The sequence below is a fragment of the Pipistrellus hanaki genome (assembly GCF_964339955.1).
Source record: "Pipistrellus hanaki genome assembly, chromosome: 20".
Classification (NCBI taxonomy): Eukaryota; Metazoa; Chordata; class Mammalia; order Chiroptera; family Vespertilionidae; genus Pipistrellus; species Pipistrellus hanaki.
Genome location: NC_140522.1, coordinates 4,752,966 through 4,771,474, shown reverse-complemented (window position 1 = coordinate 4,771,474; position 18,509 = coordinate 4,752,966). Strand labels below are relative to the sequence as shown.

The 18,509-nt window shown below is 42.4% G+C and overlaps 1 protein-coding gene across 1 annotated transcript; it reads left to right on the top strand.

Annotated features, from left to right (window-relative positions):
* Positions 1-259: 259 nt before the first annotated feature.
* Positions 260-18,171, top strand: BROX (BRO1 domain and CAAX motif containing). The gene is made up of 13 exons (XM_084868945.1): positions 260-418; positions 1,835-1,951; positions 3,301-3,407; positions 3,761-3,857; positions 6,949-7,044; positions 8,528-8,600; positions 9,673-9,778; positions 10,202-10,291; positions 11,956-12,041; positions 13,069-13,150; positions 13,426-13,576; positions 15,005-15,164; positions 16,044-18,171. Exons 2-13 carry the CDS (start codon positions 1,851-1,853, stop codon positions 16,125-16,127), a joined length of 1,233 nt encoding a protein of 410 aa, XP_084725071.1. The 5' UTR covers positions 260-418; positions 1,835-1,850; the 3' UTR covers positions 16,128-18,171.
* The last annotated feature ends 338 nt before the right edge of the window (positions 18,172-18,509 follow it).

Here is an 18,509-nt window from a genome sequence, read left to right as displayed (position 1 = left end):
GAGGCCGCGCCCCGCTCCCCCAGCGGCCACCGCGGCTGGGCCGCTACTGCCGCGCCTCCTCCTCGCCTCTCCCAGGAGAGACGAGGCCGCCGCCCCAGAGGAAAGACGAGGGCGGAGCAGCTTAGGAGAAAGGCCCGGGGAAAGGAGCGCCCGGAGGGGCTGCGGCGGCGGCGACCACGCCCCCAGCGGCCCGCGCGGCTTGCCCGGGTAGCTGTCATGGCCGCCGTGTCACGGGACCTCGGCCCGCGCATGCGCCGTGGTCCCCCGGCGCCCCGCGCATGCGCGGCGGTCCCCGCCCGCCCCAGCTCCGGGGCCAGCTCCTCTGCGTCCCTCTCCCTTCCTCGCTGGCCGCTCGCACCCTGCCTGCCTGTCTCCCTTCCCCGTAGGGAGGACCGCCGTCCCGGGTCCGAGGAATCCGGTAAGTGTGTCCAAAGGACGGGCGTTTCCCAGTAAATATCCTGCCCCTTGTTGTCGCGTCCCTGGAGGCCCAAACTATGGGGGTCACCACCCACCCCCTTTTGCACAGTCCCCATCGACCGCCCCCCCCCCCAAGTGTCTCCTTTTGGCATCTTGAAACCAAAGGAAGAGAGGACGTTTATTTTGCGCCCCGAGAATCCACAGCATGAGCAGCCCGATGGGCGGGGGCCCCCCTAACTCCTTGCCCGCCTCTCCGCTGGTATTGGGGGGCTCCCAGCTACATAGGGGCTCGCCCAGCGATCGTGGGCCCGTCCCCCCTCCCGGGTGGGGAGTGTGGGCTCTCCACGGAAATGCCTGCCGGGAAGTGGGGCGCCGGGGGTGGCGCCTGCGCGGGTGGCCGGGTCGGGGAGGTTGGGGAGAGGCTGATGGTAAACAGGAAGCGGACGCTCCGGCCTCGGGGCGCCGCGGCTCAGGTGGGCTCCTCGGGGACCCGGGGGCTCCGGGGTGATGGGGGACCCCTGCCGTAAGCCAGTCCCCACTGTGGGAGCCTGCTGGGTGGCGGTTTTGTCGGTGGCCCTGCAGGTCCCCTTGCACCTGCGGTGGTGGGTGTGGCGTCCCTGGACCCCACCCTCCGGATCCCTGGAAACCGGGGTGCGGGGTCTGGGACCGCTGGGGCAGAGAAGACAGCACAGAGGTAACCCGCAGACACGTTCATCCCGGGGAAGCGGCGGGCCGCCTGGACAGACTGTGTGCCGGCAATTGGCTGCCGCAGAATCCAGTGTATTGTGTGCCATTACCTCTGGAAGGCTGATTTACATGCATGTGGATGCTGTGTTTGCTTAGATCATAAAGGAGGCGGACATGGATGATGTCTACAAGATATATATGCATAGATGTCTATGTATATGTAGATATAGGCATATATACATATATATACATATACATATACACACACACTTATTTCACTTAGCATAATAACAAATGCTATTTTTTTTTAAATATATTTTATTGATTTTGTACAGAGAGGAAGACAGAGAGACAGAGAGTCAGAAACATCGGTGAGAGAGAGTCATCAATCAGCTGCCTCCTGCACACCCCCCACCGGGGATATGCCCACAACCAAGGCACATGCCCTTGACCGGAACCGAACCCGGGACCCCCGAGTCCCCAAGCCGACGCTCTATCCACTGAGCCAAACCGGTCTTGGCAACAAATGCTATTTTTTAATAGGCCTGATCTAAACATAGACAAAACAAGGTTTTTGACTTGTAACAGTGAAGCATTTTGCTTATCTATGAGTATTTTACATGTATTTTATATAAAAGTGTATATACCATCCAGTAACATTTTATTTTAAAAATAATTATTTTTACACTGTTTACATTATTTAACTTGTATGCATTTTTTTTTTTAATAGGAAATATCTGGAGAAGATGACGCATTGGTTTCATAGGAATCCATTGAAAGCCACAGCTCCTGTTTCTTTTAACTATTATGGCGTAGTCACTAGTCCTGCTGCTTCAAAAATTTGCAGGTAAGTTTCGTTGATCTCAACAGGTATTGGTTGAGTCACCCTTGGGTACCATGGAATTATTTAGTTCCCATGGTCAGTCCAAACGTATGTAACACACTGTCCCTAAACGTAGACTCCTTAACACGTGAAGAGTTAAATCATAGATTACTTAAACTTTACCAGGCCAGGGTCCTTAATTTTAAATCAGTGAGTCCCAGAGAGGCTAAAGCAATCACAACCAAAGAGTTATTGTAATAGTATAAGAGACTCCACAAAGTGGTTTATGGGTATTGTTAATTGGCTGGATATTAAATTCATTGAGTTCTGACCCTATGACCTGAACAGCCCTCAGAGTGTTCATATAGGAGAAAGGAGTTTAAATAAATTGTGTAGCTTAGACCAGGTTAGCAAACCTATGTTCAGCAGATTCGGCCCACTGCTTGGTTTTATAAATAAAGTTTTATTGGAACACAACCCCTACACCCCCATTCATTTACATATTGTCTATGGTTGCCTTTGCCTTCTCTCTACAACAGCATTTCCTATAGAGGCTTAGATGACCCGGAAACCTTAAAGTATATACTTCCAGGCCCTTTACAGGAAAAGTAGGCTGATTGCTAATGTAGATAGCAAGAAAGAAGAGAAGTCATTTCTATCAAGAAAACCTTTGTTTTAGACTAGTTTGACTAGAACAAAAAGCGATTGTGTTTGTTTAATTTTTTAAATTAAAACTTGCTATATATTTTTATTACGTATAATGCCCATGATTTGTCCCTTTAAACTGGACTGAGTTTATTTTAGTACACCTTTTAAAACAATTGTTACTAGAAATTTCAGTTACGTCCAGTGTTAACCCTACGTAATTAAATTCCTTTCTGTGTACTTAGCAATACCTTAGAGGAGGTGTGTGTGTGTGGTGTTTGAAAGGTTACAAATGGAAATTTTAAGCCTGTGTTTGTGTGTGTGTGTGTGTGTGTGTGTGTGTGTGGTGTTTGAAAAGTTACAAATGGAAATTTTAAGCCTGTGTGTGTGTTGTGTGTGTGTGTGGTGTTTGAAAAGTTACAAATGGAAATTTTAAGCCTCTGTGTGTGTGTGTGTATGTGTGTGTGTGGTGTTTGAAAAGTTACAAATGGAAAGTTTAAGCCTGTGTGTGTGTGTGTGTGTGTGTGTGTGTGTGTGTTGTGTGTGTGTGTTTGTGTGTGTGGTGTTTGAAAAGTTACAAATGGAAATTTTAAGCCTCTGTGTGTGTGTGTGTGTGTGTGTGTGTGTGTGTGTGGTGTTTGAAAAGTTATAATTGATGTTTTAAGCCTCTTTGACGCAGACTCATTGTAACGCAGCTCACTAACTTGACTGTCTCTGTCTCATGGAAGTGACCTGAGGTCGTCCAGGGCACGGCTGCTTGAATTGTTCACGGATTTGAACTGTAACCCAGAAATGATGAAGACTGCGGCCGATGCGTATTTTTCCCTTTTACAAGGTGAGCTATTTATACAAACTTGTGAGTTTTTAAAAGATAGCTCTGCACAAGTTCACATTTAATTCTTAGACTTTTCAAATTGGAATGCAGTCTTCTAGACTGTATTCTTTGGTATGCTTGAGATTCTGAAATGTGAGAGCATAAGAGTGGTAATGTGGTCTTGCTCACATGTTGAAAATTAAATGTGTTCATATTTCATAATGTGTTACTTTGGAGAAGGTGTGAGATACAGAAAGAGAGAGAGAGGTGAGAAGTTTCATTCAGATACCAGGAAAATTCATTATCTGAAAATTTTTCTAAATTTAATACTTGATATCGCTTTCTAAAACTGGAATGTTTTGTGCCGTTTATAGGTTTCATAAATTCACTGGATGAATCTAGCCAAGAAAGTAAGTTACGATATATTCAGAATTTCAAGTGGACCGATACATTGCAAGGACAGGTTCCAAGGTAGGCAGTGCTAACAGTACTAAATTGAAGCCATTTTTAAAAACGATTTAGCCAGTACTTAACTCATAGCCCCTGTATTTGAAGAAATAAAATATAGGCCCAATCAGTATTTTCTCTTATCCGGAAATTAGTTTTTAAAATTTCATCTAAATTCCTAATACATGCTGTTAAGTAAAAATATAATCTTTCTCCTGGACCAAGTCTGTTTTTTTGATGATCAATACAAATGTTAACTTGAATAGCCTTAACTTTTTCTTTTTTTTTAAATATATTTTATTGATTTTGTACAGAGAGGAAGGGAGAGAGATAGAGAGCTACAGTAGAAACATCGATGAGAGAGAGTCATCGATCAGCTGCCTCTTGCACACCCCCTACTGGGGATATGCCCACAACCAAGGTACATGCCCTTGACCGGAATCGAACCCGGGTCCCTTCAGTCCCCAAGCCGATTCTCTATCCATTGAGCCAAACTGGTCTCGGCAATAGCCTTAACTTTTAAAATTATTATTATTTCTTATTGGCTTCAGAGAGGATGGAAAAGGGAGAGAGAGAAGGATCAATGATGAGAGAGAATCATTGATCGGCTGCCTCATGCACGCCCCCTACTGGAATTGATCCCCCACCTTGGGCATGTGCCCTGACTGGGAAGCAAACCGTGACCTCCTGGTTCATAGGTCGATGCTCAACCACTGAGCCATGTTGCCTGGGCCAGCCTTGACACACACACAGTGTTTGCAGTTTGGAACCCAAAGCTAGCTTTCGATCTTTGCCTACTTTCAGGCAGAACAGAATTTGGTTTTTCCCCTCCTTTTCCTTTCTGATGAATAATTTAGATTTTTTTGGTCAGTGTCTTTTTCTTTCTCCCCAATTCCGCCCCAGTTCCACACTCTTTTGATTCACTATATTTATTTTCTTCCTAACGTCTCTATATTGTTTCTGCTCCTTTTAAAAACTGCCCCCTCAGAACTTTCTTACTATTTGAGACTAATTAGAAGAGATCTAATTATAACAGGAAGCAGATCATAATGGAGCTAAGTTTTTATTTAACTCTCCCCCCCTTTTTTTTTTTAACACCACGGAGCTATTTAAATGGTCTTTATATCAATTTGCTAAAATTACTGTTTTCTAAAATCAGAGGGGAAGGAGATGGAGATGGCTGAAAAACCATACAGACAGGCATTGGAGGCGGGAGTGTGGACCTTGGATTCACACATAACTAGGTGTGACCTCAGGGCTTGTAGTGCGTGAACACCCGCCTCTCCCGCTGCATGCTGGGAGTTTGCAGGTATAGGCCTTTGCGAGAAGCAGAATAGGAAGGAACACTTATCCTAAGTGACTGATATAACGCCAGGCACATAATAGACATTCAGTGAGTGTGAGTTTCCTTCCTTCCTTGGGAATGTTGTGTGTAGAGATCATAAATTGGATAGGAAGCTGGGGACTCTGGATCCTTTGGACATTTTGATATTCTGGGATCCCAAGGATTTCCAAGTCCTCATTTTGTAGGTTTTTTTTTCCTGTGACTCCTTTGTATTTTATCTAAAATTAAGGAATATTTTCATTTAATTTTTTTTTTTTTTAAGCGGATCAAACCGCTATCTTTATTACATTAGAAAACTTGGCAGCTTCTGAGACTGTTTGGCATCACATACATTTGGCACTTTCCCCCACCGTGCCAAATGTTGATCCCTGTAACAGCATTTTCTGCATAGTTTCATGAGACGGTGCAGAATTATGTGATAGAGGCCTTAAATAATAACTACTGAATATTCAGTACATCTGAGATATTTAAGTAACTTTATCCTTGACTGCTACTGATAGTCAATAGAAAATACACTTAGGAGTATAGAATGAATATAGCTTTTCTGAAAAATGTTTCCTCAACTGTATATGCTCTGACCACTACTTAGATGTGGTTCAATAAAAGTGGAATATTTGGGAGTGAGGCAGATTGAAATAAATGCAGGAAAAATTGGAGTAATTCCTACGACCGTAAATTAGCAAAGCTATTTTATTACTTTAAAGTTATACAGTAGAGATGCCTAGTAGATCATCAGAGGTAATTCATTTGAAAGGTCTCAGTGCTGAAAAGAATAAGCTATAAAACTGCATTAAATTTTCTTCAGGTAGTTTGTTCATAACATATTTTTGTATAACATATTAAACAGGATGGTTTATAAGTTATTTTTGAGTTACCATATGTCTTATAACAAATCTTTTTTTTTTTTTAACCTAAAATTTTTATGTCTTCATTTCTTTTAAGATTAGGCAACAAAGTAGAATCATATTCTGTTTTTTTCTCCGTTGGGTAATTTTCCTGCACCATCTTTCAGGGCACACTTCAGAGTCTATAGATACATTAAGCCTTCTTCAATTATTTAGCCTGGAACCGTCTCTCCTATGAGTTCCACTTTCTTAAAATGTGGCCTAAGAGCCAGCAGCCCCAGAATCAATGGGGTACTTGTTAAAAATGCAGATCCCGGGCCCCTCCCAGACTTTCTGACTCTCTGGGATTGAGTCCCAGAAATCAGTGTCTTTAAAGCTACTCTATGCACAGTAATCTCTGGAACAACTCCTAGCCTCATGCTTACCTCCATCATCATCACATTAGAAAACCTTGGATTGCCAAAACCTATTTGGCTCAGTGAATAGAGCATCGGCCTGCGGACTGGAAGGTCCCGGGTTCGATTCTGGTCAAGGGCATGTACCTTGGTTGCAGGCACATCCCCAGTGGAGGGTGTGCAGGAGGCAGCTGATCAATGATTCTCTCTCATTGATGTTTCTGACTATCCCTCTCTCTTCCTCTCTGTAAAAAATCAATAAAAATATATTTTATTTTTTAAAAAGTCCATCTTAAAAAAAAAAAAAGAAAAGAAAACCTTGGCTTACTGTTACAGAGCACATACTGTGTTTAGTCCTTCGTTGTTAATTATGTGTGTGTCTTATCCATCTGTGTAAAACACAAGGACTGTGTTCACCATTTTTCAGTTAGTATGGAGTTACCTGTAATTGTGAGTTGGATGTCCCAGTGGTCTCCTATAGAGATGTCTTACTAATTGGCAAAACTTAATGATCATGTTTATGATTCTAGTGCCCAGCAGGATGCTGTCTTTGAATTAATTTCCATGGGATTTAATGTGGCTTTATGGTACACGAAATATGCCTCGAGGCTGGCTGGAAAAGAAAAGTAAGTTAAAGGGGGTGGCTTATATGCATATGTGTTACTTTTCCAGTATATGGAGCTTTATTATTAAACAATCTAGGCTATTGATAAGAGGTACTACTTTGGTAAGTGAAAGGTTGCCTCAAAATGGTAGCATATTAAATATCAGGATTATGGAGCCCAGTGTCAAAAGAAGGGGGAAAATGAATAATCTTGTCATGGGGAAGATTTTTTTTTATTATTATTAATATATTTTTTTAATTAAATTATTATTTTTGTACATATACCAATACCCCCCCCTCCCGTACATACCCTCCCTCTCCAGAGTTTTGTGTCCATTAGTTGTACTTATATGCATGTATACAAGTCCTTCGGTTGATCTCTTATCTCCCCTAGATCTCCCCAACCTCCCTGCTGTAATTTGACAGTCTGCTTGTTGCTTTACTGTCTCTATATCTATCTTTTGGTTCTTCAGTTTATAATGTTCTTTATCATCCATATATAAGTGAGGTCATGTGGTGTCTCTCTTTCATTGACTGGCTGTGGGGAAGATCTTATAAAATAAAACCCTAAACCAGGAGAAGGAAAAGATTGAATATTTGACTATGTAAAAGTACTATAAACAGAATTTTTAAAATGACAGATGGGTCAAAAAAAAAGTGCAATGCATTTTGCAAATTATTTTTATAAAAAGATGGGTCAAAAAAAGTGCGATACATACTACAAATTACTTTTATAATGTATATTCTTAGAAATCAGCAAGGAAAAGACCAACAAATCTAATGAAGGTAATCAAAGGACATAAACAGTTCACAGAAACATAAATAAAAAGGCTTTAAAAATGCAAAAGATGTTCAGAAGGATTAAAGAATTGTGAAGTAAAATGAGACACACTTTTTATAACAGTGAAAGTGGATATTAACAATACTAAATCCACTGCCCTCTCGGGTGCATCTGAACACGGGAATAACATGCAGCCATTTAAAGAGTGAACTTGATGGATGGGACTTGACTGAGTGGTGACACCCAATTCAATATTCAGATGATGTATCAGAACTGTACATCTGAAACCTGTATCATTTTATTAACCAGTGTCACCCCAGTAAGTACAATTTTTAAAAATGAAGTTGAATTGTATAGGCTGATGTAAAATGATCTCTGAAGTAATTGAAGGGGTTAAGCAAGAGCAGAGCAGTGAATGTGTGTATTTATGTGTTTTTCAAGTGTGGGCGTGCATTAAGTGTGTAACGTTCGAGGCCGTTTATGCACAGAAGATCTTCTGGAAGGAAAAACAAGAAGCCTTTGTTCGTAAATGAAAAAAGTTTCTTCTCTTTGGATTGTTTTCATGTGCATTTATTAAATGTCAAATTAGATTTTCTAAAAGGAGGAAAGCTGGTAGTGAGCAGCACAATGCCTAATTTGGTTTTATGATACATAATGTATTAGTTGTTGGTTTTAATACCAGCAAGGCTTTGATCCTCTAAGTAATGTCACCGCTGTCTTTAAGCATTACAGAAGAGGAAGCAAAAGAGGTCCATCGAAGCCTGAAAATTGCAGCTGGGATTTTTAAACATATAAAGGTAATAATAATAATAATAAAATATATTTCTAATGCTTCAATTCTTGAAAAAAAAATTATATTTTTATTGATTTCAGAGAGGAAGGGAGAGGGAGAGAGAGAGAAACATAAGTGTTGAGAGAGAATCATTGATCGACTGCCCCTGCACGCCCTCCTCTAGAGGTCGAGCCTGACCGGGAATCGAACAGTGACCTGGTTCATAGGTGGATGCTCAGCCTCTGAGCCACACCAGCCAGGCTTGAATAATTTTTCTTTCTTTCTTTGGGGTGGAGGACGAGGGCATTATTCATTATATAAAAAGTACTAGTGTATGTTCTGGTTTCCTATGTAAAGTAACCATGTTGGACCAGTTATAGAATAGTGTCTTCATTTTTGAAAATCACCAGTGGATTTTACAGTGAGAAAACTCATGTCGTCATTCACTGCTTATTCTTCTGTCTCTTCTGAGAAGGCAGAAGACAGGTTACCGAAGTTGCTGGTGCTGACCGGTCCTTACTGCTGTCTGCAGTGAGAACTCTGCAGGGGCACGCAGCACACACTAGTTCTACTGAATTGCCTGAAGATGGATGGGAATTAGGAGAAATAGTAATATATTTCCAAAACCAGAATCACCCGCATCTCATGCTCACTATAAACCTCTATTTCCTGGAGACCAGTGTTGGGTTTTCTCAGGATAAGATAAGATGCTTTTACAGGGACCACAAAGCTGAGACCCTGAGGGAGCTGTAGAATTGTCATCTTTATATCCAGCTGTTCATGTGAGTGACAGCAGTGCAACTGTTTCAGTTAAATGTTTTCTAAGGTGCAAATACGATTTACACATCTAACCAATCCATTGAGATCCAGGCTTTGTTCTTGAATTTCTTATTTTTACAAAAGCTTATAAAAAACATTGAACGTTTGAGTATACAGGAGCTTTTATTCTCTATAAGCTTAGTATTTTTCCTTTTTTTTTTTTAACACATTTTTTGTTAGTACCTTGTATTTCTGATAAATCTCCATCAGCTTCCACTTTCTTCATCTCTCACAACTGGGTTAAAAGAAATTTGGCTTTTTCTTTCTTTCTCTTTCAGGAAAGTCACATCCCAAGGCTTATCACACCCGCCGAGAAGGGGAGAGACTTGGAAGCACGGCTCCTAGAAGCTTACATTATTCAGTGTCAGGCTGAGGCTCAAGAAGGTACCTTCAGATTGTAAGGTGTTTTTAAAAGAAAGCCGGGCCCTGGCCGGTGTGGCTCAATGGATAGAGCGTCGGCCTGTGGACTCAAGGGTCCCAGGTTCGATTCCCGTCAAGGGCATGTGCCATGGTTGCGGGCACATCCCCAGTGGGGAGTGTGCAGGAGGCAGCTGATAGATGATTCTGTCTCATCCTTGTTTGTGTCCCTTCCTCTCTCATCCTCTCTCTCTCAAATCAATGAAAACATTAAAAAATAAATAAAAAGTAGCATCAGAGCCAGCAAGCTCAGTTTGTGTTTGCATTTTCTGTAGCATACTTTTCAAATTAAAACTTTTTAAGAAACGATTAAAACCCCACATAGGTTGTTGGACTGTCTTCTGCCATTATAATTGAACTTGGATTAATTTGATTGTGTTTTGGCCACAGTGACAATCGCTCGAGCCATTGAGTTGAAGCATGCTCCGGGACTGATTGCCGCTCTGGCCTACGAAACAGCCAATTTCTATCAGAAAGCTGGTATGTTCATAATCCCATTTGTTACACTTTTAGATTTTCAGATTAACTTCCGGGCTAAATAGGGAGCAAGCAAATCAGAAAAATTCTCCAGAATTTTCACACAATGATACCTGCATTATTTTATGAATTTTGTTGAAAAGAATTAGAGCTGTTCACAGTTAATGGAAAGGATGATACTATATTTTTTAACCAATTATGTCTTAATAATTATATAGCTGTTTTGCTTTTGAAAATTTTTGGGTCTTTATTACAACTGTATAGTTACTATCCTTAGTGAGACAAGAAACCAAAATCCAGAGACTTAACATAACTGACCCATCAGGTAACTGCTAACAGTTGAGGAGTTGGGACTAGAACTCTGGTCGTCTCATTGGCCTATTTTGCTTTTCATTCACTTACTTAGGGAACACATACATGTTCCTGTGTATGGGATGGTTGCTGTTTCAGTTACTGGGTATACAGAGATCAGTACAACAGATTCACAGTCTAGGGAAAGGGACAGACACATTATCGTGGCATGACATAAGATGTTACAGCGTGAACTAGAAGCTCGAAGGACCTGGCCTGTGAGAGGAAGCTGGTGTGTTAGCCTTATTTTGAAATGTAAATAGAAATTCTAAGTGAGCTAGGAATCTTGAGCAATGGGAGGAGGAGAACATTCTGTAGTTTATAGAGGTAAAACGGAGCTTAGCCCCCTCTGGGAGCTTTGGACAGATACTCTGGCTAAAACACTGGATGAGCCCTAACCGGTTTGGCTCAGTGGATATAGCGTCAGCCTGTGGACTCAAGGATCCCAAGTTTGATTCTGGTCAAGGGCATGTACCTTGGCTGTAGGCACATCCCCAGTAGAGGGTGTGCAGGAGGCAGCTGATTGATGTTTCTCTCTCATCGATATTTTGAACTCTCTATCCCTCTCCCTTCCTCTCTGTAAAACAATCAATAAAAAATATATAAAATAAATAAATAAAACACAGGCTGAGGGTTAGGAGGAGAGGCTAGGAAAGTGTGTGTGGTTGAAATCATGCTGAGGAGTTGGGCCTTTATTCAGTAGATATTTGGGGCCCATTAAATGATATAAAGTAAACTTGATTGCATTTGAATTTTTAAAAGGTCCCCATGATTGTAAGATGAAAAATGGGCGTGCTTAGGAGGAATGCTTACAATGGAAAGAGAAAATGATGAACACTTAGACAAAGATAGCAAAATAGGAAATGGGGAGGAAGAAATAGACTTGAGAGAGGCGTGGCAGGATGTGTGAATGTGTGTATTTCACATGAGATTCAGTGATGAGTGTGTCCTTCATGTTTCTGACTTGGGTGACTAGACTACTCTGTGTTGCCATATAACTTTAAAAAAATAGATAATGTAATAGTATAAATCATATTTACCTTCAAGTTCTTAGTTATATCTATTTTTACCATTATGTTAAACCTAAATTACATTAACCATCAAATCAAAGAAGAGCCCTGGGGCTTCACCAATCTTGTTATATGGTTATTATAAAAAACAAATCACTTGAAATAAAGCGAGGTTTTTAAAAACGTGTAAATGCTTGAGTTCTAGACTTGAATGTCATTCTGCTTTTAGCATCTGAACACATGAACTGAAAGTCTCCTAGTGAATCAGGGTGAAATGATATTTTGCTTTTTAAAATGTAACTTTAGATCATACTTTATCCAGTTTGGAGCCTGTGTACTCTGCTAAGTGGAGAAAATACCTTCTCTTGAAAATGTGCTTCTACACGGCTTATGTAAGTATGCATGACCCGGAAACAGTGAGTCATGGTCTTCCCAGCCCTGAATGCCAGGGGTGCCAGCTCTCCCGACCCCTCATTAGCATTTTACGAATAACGGAGCTCTCAGTAGAAGGTCCCCAGCAGTCAGTGCAGCCGCCATTTTGAGCTAAGGTGGGTGGAGAGAGAGGATGGGGAACTCAGAACTGGGTTCTAGCCAGGGAACCACTTTTAAGCTGGAAGCATCTGCATACTTAAGAATTCTCTCATTTCACCCTGTAGAAAGATACTAATTCTAATCTTAAGGCATACTGTACATGTTTCACTTTGCTGGTGGAGAACTACTAATGAGCATTCTTGGGAAGTGGCCTTTTTGTCTCACTGCCCTGGCCACTGAGGCTCAGTTGATTGGGGCGTCATCCCATACACTGAAAGGTGGCGGGTTAGGCTCCTGGTCAGGGCACATCCTAGGTTGCGGGTTCAATCCCCAATTGGGGTGGAATGCAACAGATCGATGTTTCTCTCCCTATCTCTCTCTGAAAAAAAAAAAAAAGAGAGAGAGAGAAATCCTACCCTTTTTCAGATCTAGGTAGATATTTTCATTTCTTATGCTTTATAACCAGTTTTCAAGCATGCGCATAAGACCACGTGTGTACTATCCTCATACTGATACAGACGTTTAAAGAGAGCTTATCTGACTTCATGCTTCAAACCGGTTTAGTCCTAATTTAAGTCCTCCCTCCCACTCCCAGTGCTTTCCCGCCTTTTCCCACAATGCTCTCGTTTTAGAAGCAGGTTTCAGCAAATGCTTTTTGCTCTCAGCCCATGGCTAAAAGACTAGTTTGGCCCAAAGGTTTGATGTAATTCCACGTTTGATACTTAAAGAGATGGGGGAACGCTTATGCAAGTAAATACATGTAAGGGATTGCATTGAAACTTGAATCAGTGGACAAAGGCAATGATTTATCTGATGCATGTGTAAAACAGTGGCAGCGGAAAGCATCATTTGCGGAGAACATGAATGAAAATCTGTGTCTTTTTTCAGGCTTACTGTTACCACGGTCAGACTTTGTTGGCTAGTGATAAATGTGGCGAGGCAATCCGGTCTCTCCAAGAAGCAGAAAAATGTGAGTATTCTCACCAGGTTATTAAATTTTATTCTTAAAAACACATGTTTTACCCTAAAGGGGAGAGGCATTTCAAACAGATTTTGGCTGAAGTTCATGAATGGGGATGGGAATTGGAAAAAAGAAACAGCATTTCAGACACCTCGACTCCAGAGGTTTGCACTGATCCTGGGGTTGCTGCAGCATTCCCTGCCTTCTCCGGTTTAAAGCGCTTTCATTGTGAATAATCGGTAGTGACTTCAAATCAGATGGCTTTCTATCCCTTTCGCACACAGCCTTTGCAAAGGCAGAAGCGTTATGCAAAGAATATGGAGAAACCAAGGGACCTGGACCAACAGTCAAGCCTTCGGAACACTTGTTCTTCAGGAAACTTGGAAACCTCGTGAAGAATACCCTCGAGAAGTGTCAGAGAGAGAATGGGTTTATGTGAGTACAGCCGAGCAGTATCTGCACTAATAAAAGAGTGAGATGCAAACTGACCGTACCTTCGTGATGCCCACCATCCAATCAGGAGTGTGTATGCAAATTGACTCAACAAAAGATGGTGGGTAAATTTGCATACAAGGCGCTGAGTGGCCATGGGGGGGGAGGGGGATGCTTATGTTGTCGCCATGGTGACAACACAGGCCTTCTGCACTGTCCCAGCCGCTCTGGGCCTCTGGGTAGCATGGGAAGGCGGAAAGGCGGCTCCAGCTGGAGTGAAGGCCCATTCTTGCATGAATCTTTGTGCATCGGTCCTCTGGTCTTAGTAATATTAATGTTAGTAGGCCACGACTCTTGAACAACACAGGTGTGAACTGCTTGGATTCACTTATAGGCAGATGTTTTGGTAAATATCTGTAACTTCCATCCACAGTTGGGGATTCACAGATGAGGAGGGCAAACCGTATACCTTGATCTGTTTCTAAAGACTTTATATCAGATTTCAATTAAGATTAACTTTAATCTTCTGTTAAAATTGCTACTAAAGTTTACTTGTGTTGTCTTAACACTTATTCTGCTTCTGATGATGATGATGTATAAAAGCAGATTTCAAAATTTAATATGAATTTTCAGTTAACGTAATAAATCTCATACGGTCCTGATTTTCTGTTTCCCTGCGTTCTCTCTCCATATGTTATATATAGATTCCTCACAACTCCCTTTGCATGGCCATCTCACTCTGGTCTCAGCCACCTATAAGCAGGGAGATTCACTTTCTGTCTCAGTTTTGTTATTAAATCAGCATTGTTCAAACTGTATGTTGGTAGATACAATTTTTAAAAGATCTTTAAAGTTCCCATACTTTTTAAAAATATATATATATTTTATTGATTTTTTTTTATAGAGAGGAAGGGAGAAAGAGAGTTAGAAACATCGATGAGAGAGAAACTTCCATCAGCTGCCTCTTGCACACCCCCCACTGGGGATGTGCCCGAAACCAACGTACGTGCCCTTGACTGGAATCGAACCCGGGACCTTTCAGTCTGCAGGCCAACGCTCTATCAACTGACCCAAACCGGTTTAGGCTAAAGTTCCCATACTTTTTAAAAATTATGAGTTAATTGGAAATCGGGAAATAATGTGCTCAGTGTGGAAAATCTAGCGTGAAGTGCAGAGAAGATAAAGCCACAGTCCTCATCCGTTGAGTGCCTCTCCATTCAGAAATAAAGGTCCAGGAGCAAATATATTCAGGAAAAAACAGCTTTTCAACAGCGGGCTGCAAAGTTAACCTCAAATTGTCCCTGCTTTGGTCTCCTTCCATCCCTCCCCTTGTTCCTGCACCTGGTCATCTGAGCACCTTCACGCCCTTGAACATCAAATAGTTAATGAACGAATGAATGAATGAATTGCTGTTTCAATGGCTTTTTGCAGCTACTTTCAGAAAGTTCCAACAGAAGCCCCACAGCTGGAACTCAAAGCGAATTACGGCCTGGTGGAGCCCGTGCCTTTCGAATTTCCCCCTACGAGTGCTCAGTGGACCCCAGACACGCTGGCTGCCTTCGACCTCACCAAACGGCCCAAGGAGGACAATGTAAGAGACCGGGTTTTCCCTTCCTTCACAGACGCTTTTCATCCTCGCCCGAGGATTTTTAGACAGAGGGAGGGGGGGGAAGAGGGGAGAGAGAGAGAGAGAGACATCGATGCGAGTCAGACACATCTTGCATGCACCTCTACCAGGGCTGGGGAGCCTGCAACTGAGGTACGTGCCCTTGACCAGGAATCAAACCTGACACCCTAAGGTCCCAGATGCTCTAACCACTAACCCAACCGGCCAGGGCTCATTCGCAAATGTTTAAAAAGAATTCAGAGTTAGCGTTTTGATAATTGTTCTCTGCACAAGTAGATGTACATATTTGTCTAAATGTTATATTAGCTAACTGCAGCGCTTGGTGAACTGTGTTCTAGGACTCTCTCAGAGACAGACCTCGAGGCCTTCATTGTCTCCTGATTTTCTGCCTCATCGACTGGCCTTGTTTTTCAACTCCCTGTCTTGCCTCTTTTCCAGTTTGTCAGAGCCTCCTGAGAGAGAATGGGAGAGCACCTCTGAGGAGGATGGCTTGCCCATTAGGGATGCTCTCTGACTGGTAAGAATATACATTATAGCCGGGACTGGTGTGGCTCAGTGGATAGAGAGTGTCGGCCTGAGGACTGAAAGGTCCCGGGTTTGATTCCGGTCAAGGGCATGTACCTTGGTTGCGGGCACATCCCCAGTCGGGGGGTGTGCAAGAGGCAGCTGGTCGATGTTTCTCACTCATCGATGTTTCTGGCTCTCTATCCTTCTCTCTTCCTCTCTGTAAAAAATCAATAAAATATAAATAAATAAAAATTAAAAAAAGCTGGAAGTGGAAAAGGTCTAGCGTTCGTTTTCCGAATCTTAGCTTCTGTCCTTACTTCTGTTCTTTCTCCCCAGACCAAACCCAAACCGGAAGACGTGAGGCCTGTGAAGGAGCCGGACATCAAACCCCAGAAGGACACTGGGTGCTCCGTCTCCTAAATGCATCGACCCAGGTGCCTGGGAGCCGCCCGGCTAGCAGACAAGATAAGCCGAGGACTTCCGTCCACGTTTCTTGAAATGATTTCCCTGAAGCCTGTAGAATAACTGAGTGCATTCAGAGGGAACCGGCCTTCCGTTTAGCTGTCAGATTTTTCATGGACGGAGGCTTCAAGCTTTGTTTCCACACTCCTTTTTCACCGGGACAACATGGGGAAGACTGGATTCTGCCTCTGAAGAGTGTATTTAAGGGTTGGGTTTTGTTTCACACACACACACACACACACACACACATTCTGGGTAGTAATAAATTACAGGTTAGTATAGCAAAGGCCAGAATCACCCTTTGGGTATGTTTTCTCTCTTTACAAAAAAACTTATTCTCCTTCCTTTTAACTGATCCCAACAGAATGACAGGAGTCTGTTTTCAACAGAGTTTTCCTTTCACCATTCTGTTCATTGTAGCACAGACCTAGGTTCTGAGTTAGTTACCTTTTCCGCTGGGGGAAAAAAAAGTCACTTAAAGGTTAGAAAATGTTTATACCCATCCCCTTACGATCGAATGTATGATTTCCTCAAAAACCAGTGTTCAGGGATGTTGAGATCATTTAAGGACTTCTGCTCTGGCGGCCCTGCACCTCGTCTGTCTGTAAACTCACACTGGTTTTGACGAGTTCCTTTCTAATGGGTTTTTCACTCCCAGGGCAGACTTGGCGATAGCTTGTGTATTTCTGTGTGAGGGGAACCAGAACGTAAAGGTTTTTGAAGAAGTCAGATGTTGCATGATGTCGAGGGAAACCTTGAACCTAAGGGGAGGGTTGAATTACACTATCACTCTTTGTTAGAGACAGAGTAAAATCCTTTGGTTACCTGGGGGTAGTGTACCTTGCTTTTATATGATTTTTTTTTTTTTCAGATACACAGGATATGTGTTGCTTTAGGCCAGAGGCCAGAGCAAAAACTTAACACCAGATACAGTATGATCTTAGCAATAGTTTGTAATATTTGAAATCACTTCGTATGTACATAGACTTGGGATATGGTGGATGCATACACCTGTAGGTTTATCTTTTGATTGTTCTCTGGGGGCATTAGCTAATTTCCCTGTCGTAAATGGGCTGGCACACTTAGTAAGAAGAGCAGTATGTGTTGGAACTTATTACATGCCCGGCTCTGCACCGAGCACTTCCATAGATGATAAACCCTTGAATCCATACGGCAACTCTGAGAATTAGGTAATCTCTGCAGAAAGTATTGAAATAGGAATAAACATTTCATTATGAAGAATAAATAGATTATGCCTGTCTGAATCAATATTGTGCCCCAATAAGTGCTTACTAAAACCACAATTGACACTCTGGAGACGAGCTACATAGGATCATTGTGTTTAAAAAATTATGTGGAATCCTACCGGAGGTAACACATGGACATGCTCCTCGCTGTTTTGAAGCTGCCGTTTCCAGAGTAAGTAGAGTAATAACATTGTAGGTCGCTGTCTGTAGAAACAATATTTTAATTACATTCACTGCGTTGTGGTTATAGCCGTTCGCCGGCTCGCTGTACGCCAGTAACTGACAGAACTGAGCTGCCCTTGGAGCTTACAGCTGGGCCCCGAGGGTCAGCTCATCGTAGGTACCAGCGCTCGCTCATCAAGCTGCTAATTCTCACGTGGACATGTGTGCATCATGCTACCACACACGGGATTGAAGCATGTAGCACGCTCAGTGCTTCTGTGATTCGCAGTAAATACCGGCAGTTCAGTCTGTAACTGGCAACTTTGACCTGAGCAGGTAAATGTTCTGTTGACTCCGCAAAGGCGACGCTTTGTGACTGAAATACCCCCTTTGTCATGTGGTTCGAAATAGTGTCGAGAGCTTGGGGAAGCTGAGGAATGTAAAAAAGCTGCATGAAGGGTCTAGAGAGAGGGAACCATTTGCATTAACTGCTGCAGACACGTCATACTTAACGCAGATAATGACTGCTAACATCCTGCTAACAGTGTTTGTATAATGAATTATATTTATGGAAATAAATACTTTTACTTACAGTTGCATTGACCTTTTTATTCTCTGTTCTGTAAATTTTTTTCCCATTGATTAAGCCAGAGACAGAGTTAACACAGTGCAATACCGTAATTTTTCACGGTGACATCGGAAAGCGACGGAGCCATGTGTGTGCGTTGTTTTATGCTACATGAGTTCGTTAGCTGTTCCACACAGCCCAGGGGTCGGCAAACTACGGCTCTCGAGCCACATGGCGGCTCGCGAGCCACGGTTTGCTGCTCTGTTGACTAATGAGTTTGCCGACCACTGGGGTAGGGGCTTCATCACAAGGAACAACAACAACCTGTAATTACTGGAATCGAGAAACAAGAATGGAGGCGCT

Bases quoted from the DNA above. Each gene is read 5' to 3' on its own strand.
- BROX (XM_084868945.1), top strand. From the start codon at position 1,851: ATGACGCATTGGTTTCATAGGAATCCATTGAAAGCCACAGCTCCTGTT. The intron at 7,045-8,527 runs GTAAGTTAAAGG...GCTGTCTTTAAG, and splicing joins AGGCTGGCTGGAAAAGAAAA to CATTACAGAAGAGGAAGCAA. The intron at 8,601-9,672 runs GTAATAATAATA...TTTCTCTTTCAG, and splicing joins GGATTTTTAAACATATAAAG to GAAAGTCACATCCCAAGGCT.